The sequence below is a fragment of the Bubalus bubalis genome, chromosome 12, assembly GCF_019923935.1.
Source record: "Bubalus bubalis isolate 160015118507 breed Murrah chromosome 12, NDDB_SH_1, whole genome shotgun sequence".
NCBI lineage: Eukaryota > Metazoa > Chordata > Mammalia > Artiodactyla > Bovidae > Bubalus > Bubalus bubalis.
Window position 1 is genome coordinate 103,283,355 of NC_059168.1, and position 25,491 is coordinate 103,308,845.

The 25,491-nt window shown below is 62.6% G+C and overlaps 2 protein-coding genes across 14 annotated transcripts in view; both read right to left on the bottom strand.

The window, feature by feature from the left end:
* Positions 1-53: 53 nt before the first annotated feature.
* Positions 54-10,691, bottom strand: INPP5E (inositol polyphosphate-5-phosphatase E). Of its 4 annotated transcripts, none has more exons than XM_006062206.4 (11): positions 10,537-10,691; positions 8,591-9,670; positions 5,536-5,659; positions 4,233-4,330; positions 3,549-3,673; positions 3,339-3,458; positions 3,025-3,132; positions 2,521-2,682; positions 2,309-2,424; positions 2,049-2,185; positions 54-1,578 (listed from the first exon to the last, which is right to left on the bottom strand). In XM_006062206.4, the coding sequence occupies exons 2-11, from the start codon at positions 9,436-9,438 to the stop codon at positions 1,446-1,448; spliced, it is 1,971 nt and encodes a 656-aa protein (XP_006062268.4). In that variant the 5' UTR covers positions 9,439-9,670; positions 10,537-10,691; the 3' UTR covers positions 54-1,445. The 4 variants fall into 4 exon arrangements, with proteins under 4 accessions (XP_006062268.4, XP_044782576.2, XP_044782577.2 ...); XM_044926641.2 differs by having other exon boundaries at positions 5,536-5,677; XM_044926642.2 differs by lacking the exon at positions 10,537-10,691 and adding an exon at positions 10,065-10,530 and having other exon boundaries at positions 5,536-5,677.
* Positions 10,692-11,025: 334 nt separating this feature from the next.
* SEC16A (SEC16 homolog A, endoplasmic reticulum export factor) overlaps positions 11,026-25,491 on the bottom strand; it is a 30,360-nt gene continuing 15,894 nt past the window's right edge. For 6 of the 10 annotated variants that reach the window (XM_045162402.1, XM_045162399.1, XM_045162404.1 and 3 more), the window contains 21 exons: positions 24,910-25,149; positions 23,930-24,027; positions 23,469-23,550; positions 23,212-23,329; positions 22,961-23,072; positions 22,710-22,815; positions 21,933-22,073; positions 20,985-21,098; positions 20,545-20,737; positions 19,998-20,228; positions 19,524-19,606; positions 18,727-18,855; positions 16,810-16,890; positions 16,574-16,630; positions 16,377-16,488; positions 15,844-15,981; positions 15,531-15,607; positions 14,824-14,901; positions 14,307-14,366; positions 13,418-13,495; positions 11,026-12,633 (listed from right to left, as the gene is read on the bottom strand). In XM_045162402.1, the coding sequence (XP_045018337.1) occupies positions 12,565-12,633; positions 13,418-13,495; positions 14,307-14,366; positions 14,824-14,901; positions 15,531-15,607; positions 15,844-15,981; positions 16,377-16,488; positions 16,574-16,630; positions 16,810-16,890; positions 18,727-18,855; positions 19,524-19,606; positions 19,998-20,228; positions 20,545-20,737; positions 20,985-21,098; positions 21,933-22,073; positions 22,710-22,815; positions 22,961-23,072; positions 23,212-23,329; positions 23,469-23,550; positions 23,930-24,027; positions 24,910-25,149 (2,397 nt within the window). In that variant the 3' untranslated portion in view covers positions 11,026-12,564. The remainder of the gene's footprint in view (positions 12,634-13,417; positions 13,496-14,306; positions 14,367-14,823; positions 14,902-15,530; positions 15,608-15,843; positions 15,982-16,376; positions 16,489-16,573; positions 16,631-16,809; positions 16,891-18,726; positions 18,856-19,523; positions 19,607-19,997; positions 20,229-20,544; positions 20,738-20,984; positions 21,099-21,932; positions 22,074-22,709; positions 22,816-22,960; positions 23,073-23,211; positions 23,330-23,468; positions 23,551-23,929; positions 24,028-24,909; positions 25,150-25,491) is intronic. The other 4 variants (XM_045162403.1, XM_045162406.1, XM_045162405.1 and 1 more) reach the window with 4 other exon arrangements.

Here is a 25,491-nt window from a genome sequence, read left to right on the forward strand (position 1 = left end):
CAGCATGTTTGAGACAGCAAGAGCCAGGTTTTAAAAACCACCCTCACACGTGGTTATATTTCAGTTCTTTATGAAGCTTATTTTGTAGACCCTGGTGAATTTCATTTTCATTAATTTGAATTTCAACCTAACTTTCCAAGTAAAATCCCATTCACGAAAGTCTAATTGGTTACATAAAATATACCGCTTCACTGTGGACCCATGAGATGTGTGCAGTGACCTGCCCCCCACTCCCAGCTCAGGACATGAAGCTCAGTCTCAAGCAAAACTAATTCATATCAACGTCACTAATTTTTCCATCATTTCTCAGAGAAAATGCCAAGAAAGAATCCATAAAACCCTACTCATTGTGACCCCCTTTATCACAAAGATCTGTAACAAGAGACTTCCTGTTAATTGGTTCAAAGCTTAATGGTACATTCATCAAAATTTTATACATCCAGTCTGAAGAGTTTCCAGAAATCAGATGGGATAGGCTGTGCATTCTCATTCATGGAATTTTCTGAATTTGTATCAAAATACTGGGTGTGTATCACTTTGACATGGAGACACATTTTGGAAGCTGAGGCTAATGAAAGTTGGATACAATATTGGTTGGAAGTGACTTAATATCGCTCAACAGGATCTGTCGAGAACACTTACCTGGGGCCGTGCGTGGGTGCAAACGGCAGGACGGGGCCAGGTGAGGCCGAGCCCCCTCCTCAGGCACAGCCTGTGCTTGCAGGAGCCTCACGAGCACAGGTGTGAAGACTGGTCTTTCTAGGACCCAATCTTTGGCCAGAAAGAGCTTAAGATTCAATATATGCATTTATTTAAAAATATAAATATGGAAAAATAAATAATTTAAAAGACTAGATTGAATGCCCCTAGATTTTCCCACATTCAAAGCCTATGCTTTTTTTTTTTTTTTTAAGAGGGGGCAAGCCACAAGGCGGCAACAGGCTCTAAACCCCTTTAAGAAAAGACATCGGCGGGGTGGCCTCGGCCAGCAAAGTGGCGACACCCCACACTTCCAGCGGCTGCTCCAGACTGGAAGTGCGTCCCTCACGCTGCTGCTGCTCTGGGTCGACATGACCTCAGCAGATGGACCCAACTGCTGGGGGAGGACAGCAAGACAGTCTGTGGGCCTGAGCGGCGCTGGCCCTCCTGGTTCCCAGCAGCGCCCCCTGCCCGCCACTGGGTGCCAGAAGGGCCGCTCTTGGTCTGGGCTGGGGGGGGGGCGGTGTTGCTAATGGTGAGCCTGGATGTGCACACGTCATCACCTGACACGGGAGGTTAGGGCGCCTGCCCGCAGGGCCTGGGACCTGCGCTCAGCCAGCCCGACGCGGTCCTTCTGCCGCTGACAGCCGCCACGGTGCGGGGAGGTCAGCCTGAGCGGGGGCTCCGCGGGGACACGCTGGTTCTGTTCCGGGAATGGCCCGTCCCTGGGGCCTCCTCAGGAGGCCTCAGGAGACGGTGCAGATGGCGCTGGCGTGCTGGCTCTTGAGTGCCTGCTGCCTCTGGATCTCTCTGGAGATGCGTCTCTTGATTCCCAGCAGGTACAGGTCCCGGTCGAACTTGCCAGCAGCAAGTGGGATGCTGGGGAGGAAGGGCCGTCAGGAGGGCACTGTCCACCCGGCCCCCGCACCTGAGTGTTGGCCACGGGTAGGCGGCATGTGGAAGAGCTGGGCACAGCTGAGGCCTGGGTCCCCGGGGCCGCACCCGGGCCCACCATCCGCGTGCCCACCCGCAGCTGTGTGCCGACAGCCAGCGGACGGTGCCTCCCGCCTGTGCCAGGCTGCCCCCTTGGTAGGTGGCCCCTGCCACCCACTGGCTGTTTTAGGGGGCATGTGCCTGGGAGGCCTGGCTGGCTTGGGGTGCGGGCAAGGCCCATACCCTCTGGTGCGTCGCTTGCCTGACGCTGGCTTCTGACCCACTGCACAGCCACCTCCCCTCGGGGCACCCAGAACCCTGCTCCCCTCGGGGCACCGGGACATGCAGAGACCAGGCTGTGCTCTCAGGCCGCCCCCGCCCGGGGCCCAGGAGCGAGAGCATCCAACGGTACTGACTTGTCTCTCCCTGGCTTCACTTTGACCCGGAACAGGCCGTACACGGGGCGGTGGTCGGACGTCCTGACACCGGGGCAGGAGGAGTACTTGACGGGGCAGATGTCACCCTGGTGGCGGCTCCTGTATAGGATGCGGTCCTGCAGGCGGTCCCAGGGCCGGTTGGCGGCGGGCTGGGCTGGCCTGCTCTGCCCTCCAGCCAAGTCCCCACACACGGAAGCCCCCAGGAGGCCCGACCCCGCTCCCCAGCCCCGGGCGGTCACCGTGTAGGACGGGGTCCTCTGCTTGGAGGTGGTGTCATACGAGTCCTTCCCGACATCGAACTTGTATGACGGCAGGAAGTGGATGTCCGGCTCCTGGAAGCCCTTGAAGATGGACCCTGGGAAGGGGCACGGCCCCGACTCGGTGGCGGCTCAGGCCAGCGCCACGCCGCCCCTTGGGCCCGCCTGGCCGCAGCGGCGCCCTGCCCGCTCACCTCTCTGCATCTCGCGGGTGAGCTGGTCGTGCTGCAGCAGGGCCTGCACGCTGGAGCCAAGGTCCTGCTTCAGGATGGCCTCCACGGCCGCCCGCCCCCCACTCAGGCGGAAGTTGAAGTCCCCAAACCAGAAGACCTCATCGAAGCGGGTGGTGACGTCCGCTGGGGCATGAGCAGCAGGGAAGTGCGTGAGACACCCCCCACCGTGTGTCTGCACCCCGACTCTGGGTCAGGACACTCCCCCGCACCCCCGGAAGCGAGGGGCAGCCCACAACACCCTTGGGGCTCAGGGCGAGGGAGGCGCGGGGGTGGGGGGGTGTCCACAGCTTTCTGGGTTCACAGGGTCACAACTCAGGGAGCCTGGCGCCAGACCTTGCTTCAGGTTGGTGAACGACTGCAGACTTTTCTGGCCTTGGTTCTCAAGGCTCCAAACATTCCTCTCCATTAAACCACCCAGAGAACAAGAGAAGTTGCCGTGTCTGGGGGGAGGGTAAAGCGGCTCACCAGCGTCAGAGCGGTAGGGGCTCGTGTCCGGCACGTTCTTGGGCAGGGCCAGGCCCTGCACAGTCTTGCTGTAGTCCACCAGCCGCTCGCCCACCTTCCCGTCTCCGGCTGCAAGGACAGCAGGGTGGGGCCTCTCCACAGGCAGGTTTCTGAGCCCAAGGTTGGTGCCTGGGGGTCGGTCCGAGACAGACCCCCTACCCAGCAAGGTCTAATCACCCAGCATCTGCACCGTGACCCTCCCCTCGAGGGGTCTGGGGCTCACAGGTGAAGGGGGGCCTACAGGAGAATGGGGGGGCCTACGGCAAAGGACTTACAGGTGAAGTGGGACGTGATGAAGAGCAGGGAGGTGCCAAAGAAGGTGAAGCTGACGCCCAGGGCCCCCTTGGTCTTGATCTGGGACACGATGCGGGTGGTCACCGTGGAGCTCTCCACCTCTGCGGGAGGAGCAGGGCTGACCCGGGCCGTCCCCGCGGGCCGGCCAGGCTGCCCGCCCCCAGCCTGCATGCCCAGCCCGGGGCACCCACCTGAGCAGAACCAGATGAGGTCCCTGCGGATGAGCACGGCCATGTAGAGCGCGCCGTGGGCTGCCGAGTACAGCATGACGTAGTGCGGGCCCAGCGTCTCCTGCAGCCGCACCTCCCACTCCCGCCTGCGGGGCGGGGGGGCGGTCAGAGCTGCACAGCACAGGGCGAGCCTGGACCGCCCCCTGCGTCTCCGCCATGGCCACGGGTCCTCCGCTGCCTCCCAGAGGCCAAGAGCAGGAGCCCAGGGAGGCGGGAGGGGGGCCACCTTCCCTGGAGCCCAGACCCTGCCCCCCAGTGTCCGGAGCAGACCGGGCACCTCCACTCCGGCCAGGCCTGTGCCGCGACCCTGCCCCAGTCACCAGCTGAACTGCCCACACGGCCGGGACAGGTGAGCAATGACGTTCAGGGGCTGAGCTGGGGGCCGCGCTGTGCTGGGTCCCTCACTTTCTCCTGGAGCAGCTATGTATTTACAAGAACCTCAGTCGCATTTCTTTTAAACTCTGTGAGTCCCCACTTGAGAAGAAAGCGATCCCGGTTGAGCCCAGGCTTAGACCACAGCTCATGTCTCCCCTCACACGGGGGTCTCAGGCAAAGAACCGAGACTGGTTCGCAGGACCACGCTGCAGTGGCGGGTCGGGGACACGGAGCGCGAGGGGCAGCGGCGGGGGCAGGCCCTGGCCCTACCTGTCAGAGCAGCCCTCCTGGACGCCCACAACATACAGGTCCTGGGCCAGCTCAGCCTCGGCCGGCAGCAGGAGCTCGTCCAGGTTCGGGGGCAGCTCCTGCGGAAGGGCAGCTTCTGGCAGGGGCTGCAGGGGCTGCAGGGGCCCCATGGCGGGGGCTCCGCTGTCCGGGCACCCTTGACCACACACGGGGAGCCGCTGGCCCGGGCAGGCTGCCCACCCCTCCCTCGGCCTGTCCTCGCCGGGCCTGTGCCCCATCCCGCCGGGGCCCACGCACGGCAACTGTGCTGCTTCCGGCCCCCGGGCCTGGCTGCCTACCAGGGGACCCCCCAACCTCTGCCCTCACAGCAGCCCGGGGAGGGAAGTGGGCATCTCGCCGGCGGTCTCCACTCTCCCACCAGCTGCGGCCCGGGCGCTCTGGGCCCCAGGTGCAGGCAGGCCGCAGACACCCGGGGCTCCGGGTGACCGTGCAGCCACAGCCGGCGCTTCCGCTCAGGTGGCGGTTTTGTGGGGAGGGGCCTGTCCTGAAGCAGCCCCGCCCATCACCCTGAAGGATGGGAGCCCGGGACGCGGCCACTTCTGTTCTTTGGACGGGATGTGCTTCAGCGCACACGGGTGACAGAAGGCATTCCAGACAGGGCCGGAAACCCTGCTGGGCGTTAGGTCGCCCACTGTCCGGAGGAAGCCCGTGGCTGGCCCCAGAATCGGAGCCTCCCGCAACGCAGGGGTGGAGACCCCCTAGCTGTGGGAAGGGATCCCCCAGGAGACACGGGGTGGCTGGAGAGAAATCCCCCACTGGGCTCCCCCAGAAATCAGTGGGTGAACCCTGCGCCCCCTGGCTGCGGTTGTCCCGGGGCCCCGGCTCATAGGCGGGATGGACATGAGCCCCGACCACGGGGATACACGGCGGGAGACAGACCCGGACCACAGCGTGGACGCCCGCCCGCGGTGTGCATCGGGGCACCCGTGTCCCCACACGCTTGTGGGGATCTGGGAGACGCTCACACGAGTGGCGCAGGGCGAGTAGAACAGCGGGGCCGCCTGACGGGTGAAGGGTGCAGCCACCTGGAGGCCAGGTGAGGGGTGGGCTCTCGGCAAATCTCTGCTCCTTCCTCCCAAACCTGCTGTCAACCTAGAACTGCTCTGACATGTACAGCGTCTCTGAAAAGCGAAGCATCTGTGCCATGTGAACTGGTGGAGAGGGGCGAGGGCCGCAGTGATGGCCGGGAGGCTCCTCTGCGTGCCCCAGGGAAGAATCCAGAAGGAACCCCGTCCCGTCCCGCGTCAGGCCGGTGCCCGCTCACCTTCTGGCCCTGCATGTTCCACGTGGCCACGAACAGGGCCACGATCCGGTCCGGGAAGTAACGGGCCAGCTCATCTGCCCCCATCAGGGCCCCACTCCCCAGCAGGCTCCCCTCCAGGTAGCTCCTGCGGAGACGGGCCAGACTGAGCTGGGGGTTGCAGCAGACGGACCCAGGGAGGGGCTGGGAGCAGGACACACCTCCGGGGCCGGGAGCCCCCTCCCAGAGCTGGAGTGGCCTCAGGACCCTGGGCGGGGATGGGGGGAGCACAGCGCGGAGAGCCCCTGGAGCCCAGGGAAACCCGCCGTGTCCAGGGCTCTACAGACACGCTCAGGCTCCTGGCCTCCGGAGAGGAAGGGATGGGCAGGTGATGTTTGGGGCTTTTGGGGGGACCCTCTAAGCGCAAGGCCCTGGGAGGGCTGCAGAGGTCGAGGTGGGCTTCTGGACTGTAAGCAGACTTGGGGGGGACACGCCCTTCTCCAGGGCTCCGGCCTCCACCTTGCCAGCCAGCACTGGGAGCTTGTAAAGGCTTCCTGGGATGCCTTGGTCTTTGCAGGTTCAATCCACTGTAGGCTCTCACAGAATAACTCATGCAAATGGTGCAGAGTCAAACACCGCCACAGAGGCCCTGCGGGGACTCTGCCCGTGGGGCTGTTCACCTGTCTCCACTTAGCCCGAGAGCAGCCTCGTGTGTGCCCAAGCACCAGGGAGACTTCATTTAGGGACAAACCTGAGATTTGTGTAATTTTCACACGTCCACGAAAGACTATTAGTACTGCCTCGGTGTTTTGTTTTTTTTTTTTCCTTCCCAACTGTGTGAAAACTGTTTCCCTTGGACCCGTGACAAGGACTGTGCCTGACTGATCAGGTTCCCAAAGACGGAGGGGAACGCACAGGTTCAAACGTCCAGGCTCAACCAGTCCATCCTAAAGGAAATCAGTCCTGAATATTCATTGGAAGGACTGATGCTGAAGCTGAAACTCCAATACTTTGGCCGCCTGATGTGAAGAGCTGACAAGTTCAAAGGTCTCACTTGCTGTTTTCATTCCAACTTGCTTAGAAGACTGTAGACCCTGGCTTGCAGAGATGGGCACCAATCCCTTGCAAGGAGGTGAAGTTAGAGTCCAGTCCTTACAAGCTCGCATGAGAGGCTCTTAAACTCTGACCACGCTCTGCAGGACAAGAGCTCGCGATGTCAGGAGGCAGGCGCCTCCCTGAGGCCGCTCTGTATTAAGGATCCCGTCGGGCTGCCTGCAGGGCTGCCTTCTCCAAACCAGCCCCGTCTGCAGTATGTGCAGAAGGCAGCCCCTCAAGGGCACAATCCACGCCCCTTTCCTCCGTCCTTGGCCTTGACCCCAGCCAGGTCTGGGCTGTGTGCAGCCCACAAGCTGAGACTCGCTCCTACACTTTCAGTGTTACTATTACTTCTTTTTAATCAATGATGTTGTTTATTTATTTGGCTGTCATGGGTCCAGTGAAGCAAGGAGATCCAATTAGTCCATCCTAAAGGAAATCAGCCCTGAATATTCATTGGAAGGACTGATGCTGAAGCTGAAACTCCAATCCTTTGGCCACCTGATGCGAAGAACTGACTCATTTGAAAAGACCCTGATGCTGGGAAAGATTGAGAGCAGGAGGAGAAGGGGACAACAGAGGATGAGATGGTTGGATGGCATCACTGACTCGATGGACGTAAGTTTGAGTGAACTCCGGGAGTTGGTGATGCACAGGGAGGCCTGGCGTGCTGCAGTCCATGGGGTCGCAAAGAGTCAGACACGACTGAGTGACTGAACTGAACTGGGTCTCCATCATGGCACGTGGGAGTGTCCATATCCGCTGTGGCATGCGGGATCTTTAATTGCGGCACGCCAATTCTTCATTGTGGCACGTGGGATTTAGTTCTCTGACCGGGGCTTGAACCCGGTCCCCCGGCATTGGGAGTAGTCTTAGTCACTTGACCACCAGGGAAATCCCCTACACTTTTCAGTGGTTGGGGAAAAGAAGTATTTTTGTGCCAAAGGAAAATGACCTGAAAGTCACACTTTGGCCTCCTTGAACAAAGTGTTCCTTTGTCCACAACACTACGCTGTTGATGTGTGTGGCCTGGGGCTGCTTTTTCATCCCCACGGCAGAGGTCAACACTTGCCAGAAACTGTGTAGCTCACAGACTCGAAACAGTCAGTGGTCTGGGTTGGAGGGGCGCGCTGGGGGCAGTGGGGGCAGGCAGGGAGGGCACAAGACGGCTTCTGAGCCGCAGCGTGGCCCCGAGCCCAAGCTCCCGGAAACAGCAGGCCAGCACACAGCCAGTGGGTGTGGACGGGTCAGTCTAGGAGCCCCTGGGGACCGGGTGTGGTGTGCCCTGAGGCTCCGGCTCAGGGCAGGGGGTTCAGAGCTGGAGATGGGGGCAGCACCTGCCTCCCCTTCAAGATATAAATTAGGCGATAATTAGGACTAACCACTCAAGCCCTGTTGACGCTGGACACCCAGCATCTTCCTTGCCCACCGGGTTGGGGGCCGAGCCCTGCCTGTTAGGAGACCCTGGGGCGCTCCTGAGTGTCAAGGACAGAGGTCGGGCTTCTGCCTGCACCCCTCCCTTCTGGAGATGGGCCATGGGGCCCCTCCCCTGGGGGCAGCCTGGCCACGCCCCTGGGGGCCCCAGCCCCATCCAGCTCTCCAACCTGGAAAAGTGCCAGCAGGTACATGGGGCATGGCCGCCTAACACTGGTCCTCAGCAAAGGGACCGTGTGGACACGGGTCCCGGGACACACCTCAGAGTCCTGGGCCCACCTGCACACGCACACGGAGGGCGGCTCCCGACAAGAGCAAGAAACAGGAAGGAAAACAGGCCTGCCCCGTGTGCAGAGGGGTCTGTGCACCTGACCAGCTGTTTCACCGGTGCCTGAGGGGCTGAGACGCAGAAGGAAAAGCTGGGGGTGCAGCTGGGAGAGGCGGGTGGGAGGAGACGGCCCACACACCCTCTCAGGAGAACCTGCCTGCGGCTCTCATGGGGCTTCTGAGGGTTTCCCGAGACCCGAGGCCGCCTCCCCCGGGGCCCTACCTGCTCCGGACGTCCTTGGCACGGATGGGCGCCAGGAGGCTGAAGGTGGACCTGGACGAGTGAAGGGAACAGTCGTCATAGGCCAGGGGGCTTGGGGGCCGGCCAGGGCCCAGGCTGCTGTGCACCCGGAACAGCCTGGCCTGCAGCCGGAGCTTGTAGTCGGCGTGATCTGGGTCCACCTTGTTCGCCGTCCGCAGGCCTTCGGAGGCCATGTTGCGGGCCATGGCGGGCAGCGGGCGCGGGGAAAGCAGACTGGCCAGCCGAGGGGTGCTCCCAGCTGAGGCCCCTTCCCGGTGCAGCAGGTCCAGGGACGTGCTGATCATCCCAGAAAGACAGTTTCCCCATGAGGAGGGCCCCCCGCTGCCCGGGGCCCCGCGAGCTGTGGGGATCTCCTGCAGGGAGGCGCTCAGGCAGGGCGGGGAGCCACTGCGGGCGGGGGTCCCGGGGGCCTCGTCCTGCAGGGAGCCCCCCGAGGGGCTGGCCCCATTCCGCACAGTCAGGTCCTCGCGGCTGGTTCGAAAACGCCTCTTTCTCCAGCCCTTCTCATCCAGGGACAGCGCCCGCTCCAGCCTGGGCCTCGGGGGCGGCGGCTTTGGGGTAAAGGGTCTTGCTTGGGCCTGTGGGTCCTCGTTACTGACTTGCTCTGGGGTATCCAGGGGGAGCTCTGGGCTCCTCTCGGGTCCCCGACGGTCGCCAGCAGCCGGGGACCCCAGGCAGGGGACAGGCTCTTCATCACTGTTCGGAAGCAGTCCCTTGAGCATGCTGTCTTCAGGACGCAGACACCCCTGGGCAGTGGGCTGCTGGGGGGCGGTCTCTGAATGCCCCAAGCTCACCAACTTGGATGGCATAGTCTGGGGGCCAGCTCTCAGGGCCGGGGGCAGCCTGGCTGACCCGGGAAACGGCTCCTCTGGGGGCTGCTGCCGACGCCCGGGGTCAGGGCCGTGTGCTTGGCTGTGGCTGGGGGGGCGCGGAGCGGAGGCATGGCAGCAGCTCCCCCTCGGGCCTGGGGTGGTCCGGCTCGGACAGGATCAGCTGCTGCATGGCTGGGAGCCCCGAAGGTCCGGAGTCCCCAGAAAGTACCTAAGGGAACACCCTGCGGTTAGCCTTCATCACCAGGGCAGTGATGCCACTTAATGGTCCTGAAGGACAGCATGGGGCAGGGTGACGGAGTGGACAGGTCATTAGCGGCCCAGCAAGAACAAGCATTTATGCGTCCTGGCCCGCTGGCTCCTCCCAGGAGATGGGTGAAAAGTCCAGCATCTTAGGATGGAGGAAAGTCTCCCTCTTGCAGGGGGTGGGGGATGGGCGGGGGCGCTGCTCCTCACTTGGGGAGCCAGGGGCCCAACTAGCGAGAATTTCCACCCCAAAGGCGTAGGTGCAGCCTCGGAGGGGGATCCGGCCGGAGCCCATTCCTTCCCCGCCCCTCCCCGCTCCCGCCCCCCTCCCCGGGGTCAGACGGCCCTACCTCGCTCACCTGCGCGCCCACCACCATCACTTGGCCCGCCGATCCGGCCCCGAGAGCAGGCGACCCTGAGCAGGTCTGCGCCCCGGCCGCGAAGGCCCCTGACTCAGGACTAGCGAGTCTGGCCCGGCCGGTTGCCCGCTCCCCAGGGTAACAACCGCCCGGAGCCGCGGGGCTGGGGACGGAGTAGGGGGAACGAGACCCGCGCCCGGGGATCCTGGCGCGCCACCGACACCCGCGCCCCGCTCCGCGCCGGGGAATCCCACAACCCGATTCCGCGCCAGGGACCCGTGTGCCCGGACTCCAACCCTGGGGTCGCCCCGCCCGGTCCTCCAGCCCAGCTCAGGGGTCGTTCCGCTCAAGGCTTCCGGGCTCTCGCCCAGGGGTCACTCGGGGCCTAGGTCGTGCGGGCCCCGTGTCCCCGCCCCGGACTTTCTCCAGGACTGCCGCCCCCGACCAGGGTCATCGCGCCCCGCGCCCCCACCTCTCGACGTCGCCAGCTCCCCAGCTCCGCGGGCTTCAGCGGCCGCTCCCCGGCAACCGGCGGGCAGGGTGGCCTGGATCCCGGCGCCCGCAGCGGCCACTGGCGGCCGGAGGACCCAGGCGCGTGGAGCGAGGGCCGAGGGCGCCCTCGGGTGGGCGCCGGGAGTGCCGGCGGCTTCCTTCCCCCGAGCGCAGCTCGCGCCCCGCCCCCAGCCCCGCCCCTCGCCTCTGTATTTCACTAGTGAGGACCCTGGGGGACTGGAGCCTAGAAAGCAGAGCGCTACCCTGGTCCCTCTTCACTGCCTTCAGGATGGGTTTTCCCGTCAGGCCCGCCCACCGCCCATCGGAGAGGGCGCCCTTTCTCCGGGGGGTCCCCCAGCGGGCGGGTCTGGTGGAGGGACAGAAAGCAGTGGCCCAGGGAGCCCTAAAAGCCAATCAAATCCAGGTCCCCAAAGGCTTCAATAAACAAAAGGAGACAGCGTGAAAGGCCTTGAGAGCGCAAAATATTTTATTTAACAATTTGCATTTAGGAAAAATAGCAGCTCCCGCCCCAGAGGAAGCTTCTTGAATCAAAACTCGCTGGCGGTCGACACAGACAACGGGCAGGTCTCAGCCCGGGGGTCGCACCGGCACTGACCCTGGACACGGGCCGCCCGCCAGTGAGGTCGGGCCCTCCCGCGGGGACCGCCCACCAGTGAGGTCGGCCCTCCCGCAGGGACGCGTCCTGGACACGGGCCGCCCGCCAGTGAGGCCGGCCCCTCCCGCAGGGACCGCCCGCCAGTGAGGCCGGCCCCTCCCACGGGGACCGCCCGCCAGTGAGGTCGGCCCCTCCCGCAGGGACGCGTCCTGGAAACCGTTCTGCGGGTCCTTCCGAGACGACCCAGTGGACCCAAGGGCCCTGTGCTGACCCCATCCCACCCAAGCCCGACACTTGGATTAAAACCCAACAAACCACGTCCCCCAGCGTTCTACAGAAATTATTTCCTAATGATTTTTATAAATACTTAAATCTTTTCTTTAGTCCCTTTAGACAGAAAGAGAATGTGAACAGTTTTGAGAACAGTCGATGAAGCCTTAAAGCTGAGTCCACCCGGAGGTCACCGTCCTGCGCAGGTTCACAGGCTGAGTCAGCAGATGAGCCGCTGACAAGTCCAGGGCCACAAAGGTCGGACTCTGGAGCTTCGGACAAGAAACAGCTGCAAGCCCCTTTCTTCAGGATGTTACCAGCTCCCTAAGCGACGCAGCGGCGAGAGGCAGCAGGCAGCGGACAGCACCCAAGGGCCGGCCACGGGAAGCAGGGCCTGGCGGGTCCACAGAAAAACCCACACCAAACCCAGAGTCCCAGCTGTGACGCTGGACCCATCACTCAGAACAGCTCTGTCCCAGCCGGTCCCTCTGACTGTGGGAAGCCTCCCGGTCCTGGTGAGGCCACAGGAGACCACGCAGAGCTGGGCAGGTCTTGGATCCAGGAGATAAAATGCAGGTCAGTACCGAGGGCTGCTCTCAAAACCTAACGGAGCTGCTGCTAAAGGAAGCCCAGTTTCCTCGGAGATGAAGCACCCTTCCACTCAGCAACGTGGAGCAGGGGCTGACCCGACCGCCTCTGGGTGCAGGGCAGGCAGGCAAGCTCCTCTCCGAGTCAAAGGTGCGCTGTGTGCACTGCTTCCTCCTGGCATCTGAAAGGACCTCTGGGCTTTATTTGGCAACGATTCACCGTGAGGTTTTGAGAGATGCCTTAGTTACTGAGAAGCAAAATCCTCCTTCAGCCAAGATGCCTCCAGCTTCACTCAGTGTCATGTCCTCAAGTGACTGCAAATGTTGGATCCTTAAATCATTCCTTTGGGTCAAAGAGTCACTCTTCATCCAGCATCTTGAAGGTGTGGAATTAATGTCGGAACACTCCGCAAGTCATTTCTGAGACGCTGTGTACACGCCCATCTGGGGACAGACTGGAGTCGCAGGCCGTTGGCCTGACCTCTGGGCGGAACAGCCATCTCCTGTCCCGGTGCTGCTCCAAGACGCGGCCCTTCTAGCTTAACGCCGGGTACTTCCTCTGGCCAATCCTCCCCGTCCTTGAGCTTCCTGAGGCAGCAGGGGCCTGAAACAACAGGGACAGGACTCAGGTCCGCACGCTGGCCCCAGGGGGGCCGCAGGCCAAGCAGAGCAGATGACGGGCCTCAACAAACAGGCGTGTGCTGTGGTCTCCTGCACAGCCCGCGCCCCTAAGGCAGGGTGGCGGGGCGAGGCCGCGCCCACAGCCGGGTGTCTGAGGAGCCCCGGCCGGAGACAGGGGGAGGGAGGGAGCACCCAGGGAGGCGGGCATGGAGCACAGGCGTTTACTCTGGGTCCCAGGAAAACCCTACACGAAGTCAGAGTCAAGAAGTTTTGTGAAGGCGTCAGCAAGGTGAAGATCCAGCAGAGAAGAATCCCCTCAGCTGTGGAGTGGAGACGCAGATGGCGGCTGGGAGCAGGGAGGGCGCAGTCGTGGGGGCCCACCCCGGAGGGAGCCCGAGGCTGGGGACCCCAGGTGGCAAGGGCAGGGTCTGCCTTGGGATGGCCCACGGTCAGGGGAGGTTTCGAATTCCTAAAGCCAAGACCTCCCCGCAGACCCCCTCCTCTACTGCATCCCAAGACTGCCCCCACCTCCCGTCCACTCTCTCCAGGCCAGAGCCTGGGAGGGAGACAAATGAAAGAAAGCATTTCCAGCCTGAAGGTCACCAGCCACCAGGTGAAGAGGGGCCAAAGTCAGCAAAGGAGGGGGTCAGCCCCACCCCAGGGCAGCGTCAGCAGGAAACGGATGGGGCGCTAGCCCCCTCCCCCAGGGCCCCCCGCCTCCACGCCCAGAGCAGCAGTAGAGCCAGGGAGACAGCAAGGGCACTCACTTGTGCAAACTGAGCAGGGCTGTAGAAGGGCACCGCAGCCCCAGGAGGGGCCCCAGCAGGGGCGAGAGCACCGGGAGCCTGGGGAGCACACAGAGGCCGTCTCACCCTCTGACCAAGCACAGCGGCTTGGTTTGTTTGCAAATACAGACACTGTTTCTGAGGAAGGGTTTATCACACTTTTGAAGATGCCACAGAAGCAGGTCAAAGGCGCTTATTGCAGAACTACATTTAATTATTTAACGGGGCTCAGAAAAACAGTAAAACCAGGGCATGCACACACAGCAGTGGGGGGAGGGGAGCAGGTACTGGGGATCGCTCCAGACCTCAGCATCCAGCTACAAAATCCAGTGCTCTAGTTCACAAACAAACACGTCCCAGGAAGTCCTTCTGAGCCAAGGGAAAGCTTAGTCCCACAACGCACGGAAGAGCTAAAGTGCTCTCTTATTTCCAATCGAGCCTGACCGCAGGACAGCGGCCACCATCTCACCCTGCCTGGCCTACAACACTGTCTCCTGTTTGATCAGAAAACAGAGCCTGTGCCTCTGAAATGAGCGCGTCCTGATCCCAGTGGCTTCTGATGCACGCGCACGCACACACGCCCCCCGTGAAGCTATGCCTGTGACTAGTCCTTTGAAAAACTCAATTGAGAAAGAGCACAACCACAGAACTTGGCCCTTTGCTATGGGCATCCTGGAGTCAGTCTGACCATGGATGTGCCTGGATATTCGACACCACCCTCTGAGAACCTCAAAAGAAAGGAGCACGGTGCCCTCAGGCGTGTGGCGGCCGAGCGGCGACAGGTGGCGTCAGGGGCCGGGGCAGAGTGACTGAGCAGCACGGCGATCTCAGAGGAAAGACAAGCCCTGTGCACAGGGCCAGCCACAGGTACCTGGTTAAAATGCTGGCTCACTTCCCGTGATAACGAGCTCAGTGAACTACAGCGCGAGAGCTACAAAACAGCAAGAACACAGACACAGACGAACAGCAGAGTCAGCGTGGCGCCGCGGCTCCAGCCGGCAGCTCGGTCCCAACGAGCTACGCCGCCGCTAGATCAATACAGCTCGATCGGGAGAAAGCCTGAAGCTCCTGCTCATGGACAGCTTTTACAGGAAATGACCCGTGCGAGAGGTGCTCGCCTAGCCCCGGGCCTCGGGTGGCCTGGCCTCATGCTGCCCGAGGCACGGAGGGGACCCCGCTGACGAGCGCCTGCAGCCCTCACTCTGGCCCAAGCTCCCAAATGACTGTGCGCACACAAGTGTGCCTTTTTTAAGACACAGCGCTGCTCCGGTTCCTCAGTTTCTCCACTGCCCTCTCGCCACCCGGTAATATCGTCTTAGAGGAGCCACTCGGACACCGTGGGCCTCCGAGGCCCAGACTCTCCGCAGACGCGCCCCAGTGCCGTTTACCTCTCCTCCCTGGGGACCATCCAGTCCAGACGCTGGGAGCTCAGGTCCAGGGAGCGACGCCACTGCAGGCCCGAACACCTGCCGGGACAGGGGGGAGGCTGCTGCCAGCAAAGCCGGGTGAGCCCGGGGCTCCCACACGAAGCAGGACCACCCGGGACAGCAGCACGGCCTCCTGGGGCGCCTTCTGAGAAGCCCTGCAGGTTCTGCACAGACCTGCTACTCCAACCCGCATCGCATCCTTACTTCCCGGGCACCTGCTGTGCCTCCCATGGCGGCCCTGCGACGGGCGCCGCGACCCCATCCATGCGGCAGCACCCTGAGGCTCAAAGGAGCTGAGTGACCCCATCCCCTGCCCCCCCTTTTTTAGCCTTGCCACACCGCTTGTGGGATCTTAGTTCCCCAACCAGGGACTGAACCCTCGCCCCTACAGGCGAAGTACAGGGTCCTAACCACTGGACCACCAGTCCCCTCCCACCCCCAAACTTTAAATAGCTAAGTAATGGAGAACCAGGACTGAAGTCAAGCTCCATCCAACCTCAGATATCAAACTCTAAATGACTGTATTTCACACACACAAAGAAACCCTCTATACTATTAAAACGTCAGCAGGAGAGTGTTTCCAGAGAACAGTTGCACGTGGCCGCCTCCTGGGGGAGCAGGAGGCTGACTTCCACTGGCCCCCACGCCCTGCTGTGCGCATGGCTCACCTTGGGATCCGAGGCGGGCTCTGGCCTGGCCGGCCCCTCCCTGCTGGCCCCCTCGGTGGACGGCAGCCCCTCTGCATCTGCGGGGAGACGGAGGAGGCCCTTGCTGTCCACATGGCCCTGGTGCCCGGGGGACTAAACTCCGGGGGACGTGCACCGCCTGCCCCCCGCACACACGCGCCTGCAGACACCATGGTGGGCCTCGCGCTCTGCGTCCACGGCGCTCTTCTCAAAAGAGGACCAAGGCCAGGGCCCCAGAAGGAGACCCGAGGCCAGCAGGCCGGCAGCGGACAGCCCTGCTGCCCGGGCTGCGTACCTGTGTTTGGGCCCAACAGGTGAGCCGGAATTGGAAGCGGGGCCAGGGGTGCAAAGAGGTCAGTGGGAGCCAGGGCTGGCTCGCTCCGCTGGGGGCCCCCCGGGTTCAAGATGTCCACGTAGCGCGCCCTGGTTCCAGCTGTGACACGGAGAGGAAGCAAGGTCAGCCCGTGCCTGACCCCCAGCTCCGTCCTCCGTGTGTCCAGGGACCATGGGGACCCCGCTTCCAGCCTCAGGGAGGCTGGGCCCTGACCGGGAGCCTCTCCCAGGGCCTCCTGCTCAGGTGAGGGTCCCACTTCATGCCAGGATGCTGCCAGGCTGCCTTTCCGACTGATTGGATCCACCCTGCCCAAAACCACTCACTGCTCCGGAGGACGGGCACCCCCACCCCAGACTCATCTTCAGGGAACCAGCCCTCCTCTCATGGGAGACAAGCCATGCCTGACACACGTGTGGTCCCTGCCGGACTCTGGAGTGTCTATAGGACAAATGCACAACCCAGACCCCCTCTAACTTTCGGCTGAGCCCTGTTACCTGCTTTTCTAGAATACATGTTCACGGTGGGTCTGGGGGGCCCTCCGGGACCAGGGTGGGCAGCTTGTGGAGCCTTGGGAAGGGCAGCTGGAGGCGGGGGTGGAGCCTTCTTCTGCGGAAGGAAAGCCCACTTGGAGATCCGCCACCCCACAGCTCCTGCCCCAGGGAGCGCCTCTCCGCCCGAGGTCCCAGCTCACCTCCTCCTCCGGCTCATTGACGTCCACCCATCGGTTCTTCTTTTCATCCCAGACGATCTGCGGGGGTTGTGAAAAGTAAAAAAGAAAACTCAGTAGCATGAGGTGAGCAGACTCAGGCCCTGAGCGCGAGAGGCGTCGGCCCAGGTTCGCCAAGGACTGAGACGCTCCATGCAGACAATTGGACATCCTGCTGCTGCAGAACCCCCGGCTCCCCAGGCCCACCTGGCAGGACTCACCGATTTGTTCTTGTCGTCTGGCAGGTAAGCTTCTGTCCTTTTCTTCACAGGCAGCCAGCGAGAGAACCAGGATTCGCTGCTCTGAACAGAGAAACCACCAGAACAAGCCTGAGGTCGTGGCACTGAGAGAAACAAGCCCGCACAGCAGGGCCAGCCCGCGCGAGCCCCGGTGTCAGGCTGCAGGGACAGGAAGCAGACGCCTGTCTGCGGGAGGGGGCCTCACCCTAGTGGAGGCAGGGCTTCGGTGTGGAAGACAGAGCCCTGGGGACGGCGGTGGCGGCCGCACGGCAGAACCGCGCGCTTAAAGACAGCGGCAGGGACCAACGTGATGAGTGTTTCACCACAGTTACAAAAATCGCAACAGTAACTCGCCTCCTGGAGCTTCTCATGTCCAAATGCCAACCATAGGCAGCCTGAGACCATCTCCCCCAGCAGTGGTGACGGCTAGAAGTCCGTGCGGGCTCCTCAGAACAGGCCCTTGCGCCCCCAGACTGGGAGAGGTCAGGCGTCAGGGAGGTCGGCCTCATCCTGCACACGCTGCCCATCACGTGCGCCGCAAAGTGCAGTGGCCACAGCGCCACAGCCCCACCCCCCGAACCTGCGGCAGCCGCGCCACAGCCCCACCCGCTCTGAACCTGCGGCCGACTGCGCACTGGGGTGGGCGGCCACGTCCAGTCACCTGCACGGCTTGTGCACGTTTTGAATTAAACTTGTGTTTACTTGCGATACCAGCCACGGGGGCTTCCCTCGTGGCACAGTGGGTAGGGATCTGCCTGCGAACATGGGGAACATGGGTTCCATCTCTCATTCGAGAAGATGCCCTGTGCTGTGGAGCAACTAAACCCAGGAGCCCCGACGACGGAGCCTGCACCCTAGAGCCCAGGAGCACCGTGAAGCCCGTGCTCCGCAACAAGAGAAGCCATGACAGTGAGAAGCCTATTGCAACAAAGAGCAGCCCCCACCTGCGGCCATCTAGAGAAAGCCTGGGTGCAGCAACCCAGACCCACAACAACCAAAAATAAGTAATTAAAGAAAAGATACCAGCCGTGAAAGCTGAGTCTGCTGAGCACTAGACTGAGAACCGTGTTCTTCCCAAGCTGCCACCAAAGGATAAGAGGGCACCCAAGGCTGGAGAAGACGCTTACAACACACATCTGACAGAACCTGCATCCACGTGAAAAGGGCCACCGCCAACCTGAGGGCCCCGTAAAGGACGGGAGAAGACCTGAGCAGCCCTCCACAGACAAGGTCGGGGGGGGAGACAAGCACTCGGAAGGCGCCGTGCCAGTGCTCATCAGGGTCACCAACCCCGGCATGGTGGCCGCCGTCAGGAGGGCAGACAACGCGGCCCCAGGGACGATGCGGCCAGGGTCTTGCCTGCTTGGTGCTGGAAGGACCACCTGGTAAACCAGCGAGGAGGCCTGTCCAGCAGGACGTTCTAGAGCTGGACACACAGCTGTCCCGTGATGCTGGGATACACCCTCGGAAAAGAAGTGCGTCCACCACAAGACACAGACAAGAAGACTCACGCGGCCGGATCCCCAATAAACGCAAACTGAGAGACACCGACTCACGTCCGTTCCCGGGGGAAAGGACAACGGCAGCGTGGCACGCCCATGACGACGCGCTGCACGGCGAGGGCCACTCCCGCACGCGCGGCCCAGCCTGGGCGGTGGGGGCAGGTCAGTGATGACACGAGCCTCCGGGCGGCTGCACAGGCCCTGGAGCCGCGGGCCTCGGGGCGGGCAGCGTCCCCCGCTCTGAGCTGGTGGTTCACACGTGGACACAGAGACACACACCACACACACTTCACTGCACACACGCTGCCGTTCAAGAACACACTGGGCCCCATCTTCACACACACGCTGTCCCCTTGCCTCGGCACCCCACCCCTGCCCAGCTGGAGCTGCGCGTCACCTTCTTCGGCTCCTTGCTCTCCTTGGAGGCCTGCACGGGCCTCTGCGCTTCGGGCGCGCATGTCAGCGGCGCAGGCGGCTGCAGGGCCTGAGGCGGTGCCTCGGGACCCGGTGAGGTCCTGAAGGAGCCCTGTGGGGACACACGCGCGTGCTGAGGACGGGGCGGTTTGAGAGGCAGAACTGTTCAGAAAGATGGTCATCCCCAGGTTGAGACAGTTTTTTCAATACAGTTAAACTGCCGCTTTTATTTTCTCAGGGACAGAATGTTTTAATGGGAAAGCACACAAGGAGCATTTCCCAGGACAGCAAAAAGAACTGGCTATCTGTAAGAAGCTTCCAGAACACGGATAGAAAAGCGTTGATCCACCCGGCCTCCCACCCCTGCACTGGGATCAGAGCACACAGACGGGGTGTATGTTTATGTCGAATGTGTCTGATACGATGAACCCTGACTTCAAGGAAAGCACTAAAAGTTTTACAGGTCCTAGAAAAGATGCAGAAATCGAAGAAGTTCTCCATTTCAGAAAACTTTAAAACTGACGAGACGGTTTCATTATAGACATGTATTTCTCCTCCTTAAAAGCCTTCTTTTATATCATTACTTTTCTCCCTATTAGTGTTTACAACAATTCTTCATGTTTTAAGGATTCAAGGTTTCTCTTTATGAAATTAATTCAAAAGACAACCTCATAAATTTAAGTGCTATTGACCTACTTACAGCTTAAAAAAGAAGAAGTACTTATTCACGAGTTTACAGAAAACAAACGGCTTAAAGACAAAAGCCGTATGGGCAAATACCGTATCAGCGAAGTTCCTGCCAAACTCCTCCTCTCCCGGCTCCGAGCGCGAGCTTCTGCCGGGCGTCTCCTGCGGCACCACCCCTGCCGAGGGAAGCGCGGTTCTGGTGAGCTCCGCACAGGCGCCCAGGGCAGGGGGGCTCCGTGGCCACACCCGCCGCTGGGGACGCACAGTTCCCCCACCCGCCAGGGCCCCCGACGCGACCTTCAGAAATCCAGACTGCACTGTTCTAACTATGTAAAAATGAAGCTTCACTTTTAGAGAAAGCTTGTCCAGGTGGACAGACGGCCAGGGATAGCCCTGTAGGAGGAGGGCTGGGCGCATCCCCTGGGTCACAGGGCTGGCCCCCCTACCCTGGGACACCCACTCCCACCTCCTCCAGGTCAGGATGACTTAGGTTCCTCCTACAGGCACCTCCTTCAAGAGCAAACCCACTCCACTCTGCCCTCAGGACGGCCCCCTCTGCAGACCCACCTGCGTCCTGGCCCCTGGCCTCCGGGAGCAGGCGGTCCGTCTCCTGGAGAGGTGGCACCCCAGGTCCGGGGTACAGGGCCACAGGGTCAAGCCCAGACGGCGCTGGAAAGCCAGGTACAGCCCCTGGGGGACCATGTACAGGCCCCAGCTCGACAGGACCTGGCAGTGGCACGGGGAACATGGGCACCCGGACGGGAACGGCTGCTGGGCCATCTGGGAGCATCAGAGGAGCTGCGGGAGACGGTGCAGAAGGGACCGTCTGAGGCCACGTGCTCGCCCCAGGGACTCCGCAGACTTGCCTCGTTCACTGGGAGACGGGAACTCTCCGTCTGAGCACAAAGGGTGAGGCTGCCAGGGTGCCAAGGGGCCTCACTCCGCACAGCATGGGCTGGAGGCCACGGGAAGCCCCGACAGCCCAGCAGGCGGCCGTCCGGCCCCGTGCAGGCCCACTGCCTTCACGGCCCTCCCACCCCACCCGACCTTCACAGCCCTGGGACGCGACTGGCTCATCGAGGGAGGCAGCACCGGGAGGAGGCCGCGGGCTCACCTGAGGGCAGCAGCCGCACATCGTGGCTTAAGAGCTCAGCGCCAGGCGCCGGCGGGGCCAGCAGCGGGTTGTCGGCGCCCAGGCCCACCAGCTGGGTGGGTTCCGGGCCATCACGGGGCCCCACCTCAGGGCTTGGTGAGCTGGGGCAGTGTGGGGGGCAGGGTCCGTCCTGACTCCAGGCCACAGCACCCTCCTGAGGGAGAAGACCCTCAGGCATCTCCCCGCCGGACGCCGCCCCCCGCCCTCCAACGGAGGTACCCCGGGCACAGATGCTGCCCCCCCCACCCCCCCCCCAACAGAGGTGCCCTGAGCACAGACACCGCCCCCATCCCCCCGACAGAGGTGCCCCAAGCATGGGCGCTGCCCCCAACTCCCCTAACAGGTGTCCTGAGCACGGGAGCCCTTGGCGTGCGCACAGGGCCCGTTCACGCCCAGCGCACCTCAACCTGTCTCTCCATGAGCTGCAGCTGGACCAGCCAGGGAGGCTCTGCAGATGCCTCCTCCTCCGGCTTCTCCTTCAGCTGAGGATCAAAGAGGCGCAACTGGGAGGCGACCTGGAAACACATGGAGATATAGGCTCTGTTCCCACAGGAGACACCCGCCAAACCCGTTATGGCCTGGACACACCCAGACGGCACACGCAGCTTTCCTCCACCGTGGGGGCCCGAGTCGCACTCTCTGGACCGTACATGACTGTGTACGCGTGAGGAGAGGGCCTGGGACCGTCTTAGACTATGTATGCACGAGAGGGCCTGGGACGTCAGCAGCCCCAGCACTGGCCGCGGAGGCCACAGCACCGGACGGACCCTGGGGCGCTGAGCCCACCTCCACTGGACTATACTCGCCGAGGCGCCCCCAACCCAGACCGCTCATGCTCTGGGGGGCCGTGGAGGGTGGGGGCAGCAAGTCTGGCGGTAATGGCTGGAGCCATGGGGCAGAGATAAGGGCTCAGCAGCCCGTTCATGTGGCTCCTGTGACTCAGAGCTTCCCTGGCAAGACTCCTCAGTGTCACGAGCGCGGGCTCAGTGCCACCTCCAAGAGAGGGACACGCGGATGCTGGGCGCTGCCAGGAGGTCCTCACGTGCTCTGTCTCACGGAGCGGGAAGCTGGGGCTGCGGGGCCACAGCCAGGACCCAGCCCAGTGAGGCCCCCGGTGCCAAGTGCGAGGCTAGGGTGCCCAGGTACGCAGGCCTCCTGCCAGCGGCCCTTCTCACACCAAAGCTCCCGAGGGCCCTGTGCTGAGGTGCAAACACCTGCTCCTGCCCAAGAGTGTGCAGGGCTCGTCTCGGTCGGGCGGTCTGAGCGCCGCATGGCTGCGCTCATCTCGGTCGGGCGGTCTGAGCGCCGCGTGGCTGTGGCCCCTGGGGGCCCCAGGCTGGCGGCATCACCTGCACCAGCTGGCGCAGCAGCACCGGCGAGTGTCTGTGCGGCTGCGCCAGGACGCTCCTGGCGATCGCCTCGCAGTAGTGGAAGGCCTGCGCGGCCAGCCCCATCTCGGCCAGGCGGCAGCAGTAGATGAACTTGAACACCTGAGACAGAGAGACAAGCTCAGCGGCGCGCGAGCCGCCTGGGGCTGCCCCCTGTACCCGGCCGCCCCTGCCCCACAGCCCTCCCGTCCTTCCTCTGGGTTCTCCACACCCCCCGCCCCGCCTGCTCACAGCAGAGCCAGCCCCTTCCCCCAGCAAGCTTAGATCAGGGTGCACAACTAAGCTTCTGAGAAACTCACACGCCCTGAACACAGCCGTCAGCGTTCCCAACCACGGAGTGAGCACGAGGCGCCGCCACGCCTGTGCCGTGACGACGGCCTCTCGGGAGCCCCAGCGCACTCACCCTGCTCGGCTGGCACCCGCGTGCCACGCCGTTTCACACACACATGCGCGGTCCCGTCAGGTACCACCCTCCCTGATAGGAAAGTCCACAGCTGATAGAAAAGAACTTGCAACCAAACAGTGCAAGTTCTTAGTACTTAAGAGGACTGAGAACCAAACTTCAGTCAGAACTCTCAACACGACAGGTTTCTGTTCCTGAGCGTTACTGGTTAAGACCTCCTCGAGATTTCCAAACCCGTTTCATCATTTTGTTTCTTTGAATAAAACCTGTAACAGCTGCGGCCTGTGAGCACTGACCAGGCCCAGCCCCGGGAGTGCGCCGGAGCCCAGGCCCACCTGGAAGCTGGGAGGGGAGCAGGCCTGCGCCCCCAGGGACTGCGCGTACTCGTAGGCCTCTGTCCTCTGGATCGCCTCGTTGGTCGCGAACTTCAAAAACGGCAAACTGTGGAGCACAGGCGCCGCGTCACACGGAGCGGCCCCCGGAAGCCGCAGCGCCAGCGCCCCAGGCACTGCGCGGGCCGCTCAGCCGCGTGGGGCCTTGTTCCTTCTAAGGCACGCGGGCGCCGCCACGCTGACGTGTCCCTCACCTGTGGTTTGACCCAATTAAGACAAGCTTTGCCGTCTTCTTGGTGTACACCCCAAATCCGACCTGGGCCATGAGGTAGCAGAAGTGTGCAGCATCGAGGAGCCCTTTGGAGGCTGAGGGGAGAGAAAGCAGGTGGGCTCGGGCTCCAGGACAGCACCGTACTCCCAGGGCCACACGGACCCCGGACAGGGGGCCAGTCTCGGGCCGGAGCGCCGAGGCCCAGGCCCCTCTTCCGCGTCCACCCTGACCTACCCAGGGTGTCGCCCATTGTGGCCATGGCCCGAGATTCCACGTCCACGCTGTTGCTCAGGTTGGACAAGATCATGGCCAGGTGCGGCCGCCAGTCTCCCCACTTCTCATCCCCACAGCACTGAAACCAGAAGCAAGCAAAAAACCCTCAGCCTCAGAACACACTCAGCTCTGCAGGGCTTGAGTGCGTGGGTGTGAGGAGGAAGCAGGCGCGGGCTCTGCGCAGAGGCCAAGCTGAGGTGTCGTCAGGACCCACTGACCGTGGATGCGGCCGGCATCCGCCCAGACATCAGCTGGTAGACAGTCTGCAGGGGATCGTTGATTGGAAGGCTGTTGGCGAACCTGAGCAGATGTTAAAAGAGGAAGCTCAGCCAGGTCAGAAAACAAGACACAGAACAAGCCCGGTCTCACCTCCGCCCATCTGATGTCTGGCCTGACGCTTGACCTGGGCCAAACACACACACCAGTGTTTTTAAAAGACTGCAGAAGAGGGAGACTACAGAATTTGTTGAGATTTTATAGAATTAAACTCCGCAGTCGACAAAAACAGTTAAATCCCTGAGCCACACCCTCCGAGGAGGAGGGCCCAGTCAGCCTGCAGCCAGACGTGGCAGACGGGCCTCCCCAGCTTCCTCCGCCAGGAGCTCAGGGGCCTGTGGGCTCCCCAGACCACAGGAGGCTGGGCGCCGGCCCACGGGCATGCCACGGCAGGACTCCTCACCTGGTCATGACTCTGGCGTGTGTCCGGCTGTCCATCTTACTGGCAAGTAGCAGGGCGTGACCCCACAAGCCATTCTTCATCGCAGACTCTAAGGCGTCCTGCAAAGCATCAAGAGCGTGTTTGAACCCTGAGAAGGACGGGGCCCTGGCGCGTGTGCCGTCGGGAGGGATCAGAGGACGCAACTACAGGTGAAAAACCAAACGGCCCGGAGGCCCCGAGGCGCGTGCCCCACGCAGGGACGCAGAGAAGCCCGCTTCCGGCTTCCCCTGGTCGGGGCCCCTGCAGGAGGCTGTGGAAGCGCCCTGCCTTTGGCACCGCTGGCCCAGAGGACACAGGCTGTCGGGACCAGGGCCAGCGGAGCAGCAGCACTGCCATCCCCTCCGCTGTGGTCGAGGCCTTGAGGACGCCGATTCCCCAGGCCCAGAATGACCCCTGGGCCCCCCCGGGCATCTGCCCGGCACTGGCAGGGCCTCTTGCGCTGCAGCACCCCTTCCACAAGTAACCCGGGCCGCAATTCAGAAAACTTCTGACCAAGAGCCAAAAATGTTTTAACAGAGACAAACAGTAATTAAACGAACAGACTGGGGGATTTCCATCAGCTGTAAAATGTCCACTTTAAGAACATTTCCTTATCAAACCATGAGTCCCGCTGGGTCCCCACTCTGCACTGCCAGGTGCCCGCGCGGAGCCAGCGCAGGGCGTGTGCCCCGGCACCAGCCGCCCGCGCCGGGCCGCTCCACTCTGGCGCAGGCCCCGCCCGCTCACGGCAGCGATGGTGTGCTCCCCCACCCGCGTCAGGACACACGGGTGTTGTCCTGTGCACGTGTTCACCCCGAGGCACACCACACCCAGCAGGGGCACAGCCCAGGCTCAGGCCCGCTCACCTGCCGAGTGAGTCAACACGGAACTGGCAGCTGACGCAAGCAGCGCTCAGCACAGGCCCCGCCTGCAGGGACGACACGCCAGCGCGGGCCACTCACCTTCTTGCGGCCATAGAGCAGCAGCTCCCGGAACCGCTCCGTGTCTTTCTCGAGGGTGCTGGCGGCCTGACTGTCTGTGAGGAACGAGAGCTGGGCCTCGCCGGACTCCTCTTCCTCCACCTGCTCCACGGCCTCGTTGGTGAAATCGATCAGGTTGGCTTCATTCGGCGACTTCCCAGGAAGCCACACGGTTCGGTGGTCTCGTAACAAGAGCTCTGCAATGTCTGTGCCCACCACGGTCTGCGAGGGCCAAGAGGGAGAGCAGGCTCAACCACAAACAGACCCTCTGAGGGGGCAAGACCATCCCAGCCTTGGTCGGGGAGGGCCCGTCAGACCACCTCGGGTGCAGAGCTGCCCCCCGGTCCCCCTCGCCGGGAGCGACATGGCACACCACACATGCTGGGCAGGCCGACGATGCGGAGGCCAAACCTCCCTTTACCCCAAACCACGCGCCCTGCTGGACTCCTGCTTCCTGGGGGACCCCCTGGACAGGAATGCCTGGCCCAGAAATCCTGCCTGATCCTCCTGGGGGCTGAGGTCCCCGGGACTAGAGTTGACGAGAAGGGACGCTCCAAAAGGGGA

Coding starts and splice junctions, on each gene's coding strand:
- INPP5E (XM_044926641.2), bottom strand. CDS start 9,438: ATGCCATCCAAGTTGGTGAGCTTGGGGCATTCAGAGACCGCCCCCCAG. Junction 3,133..3,338: donor CATCACGTCCCACTTCACCT/GTAAGTCCTTTG, acceptor CTGTCCTTGCAG/CCGGAGACGGGAAGGTGGGC. Junction 2,186..2,308: donor AGAGGACCCCGTCCTACACG/GTGACCGCCCGG, acceptor GACCGCCTGCAG/GACCGCATCCTATACAGGAG.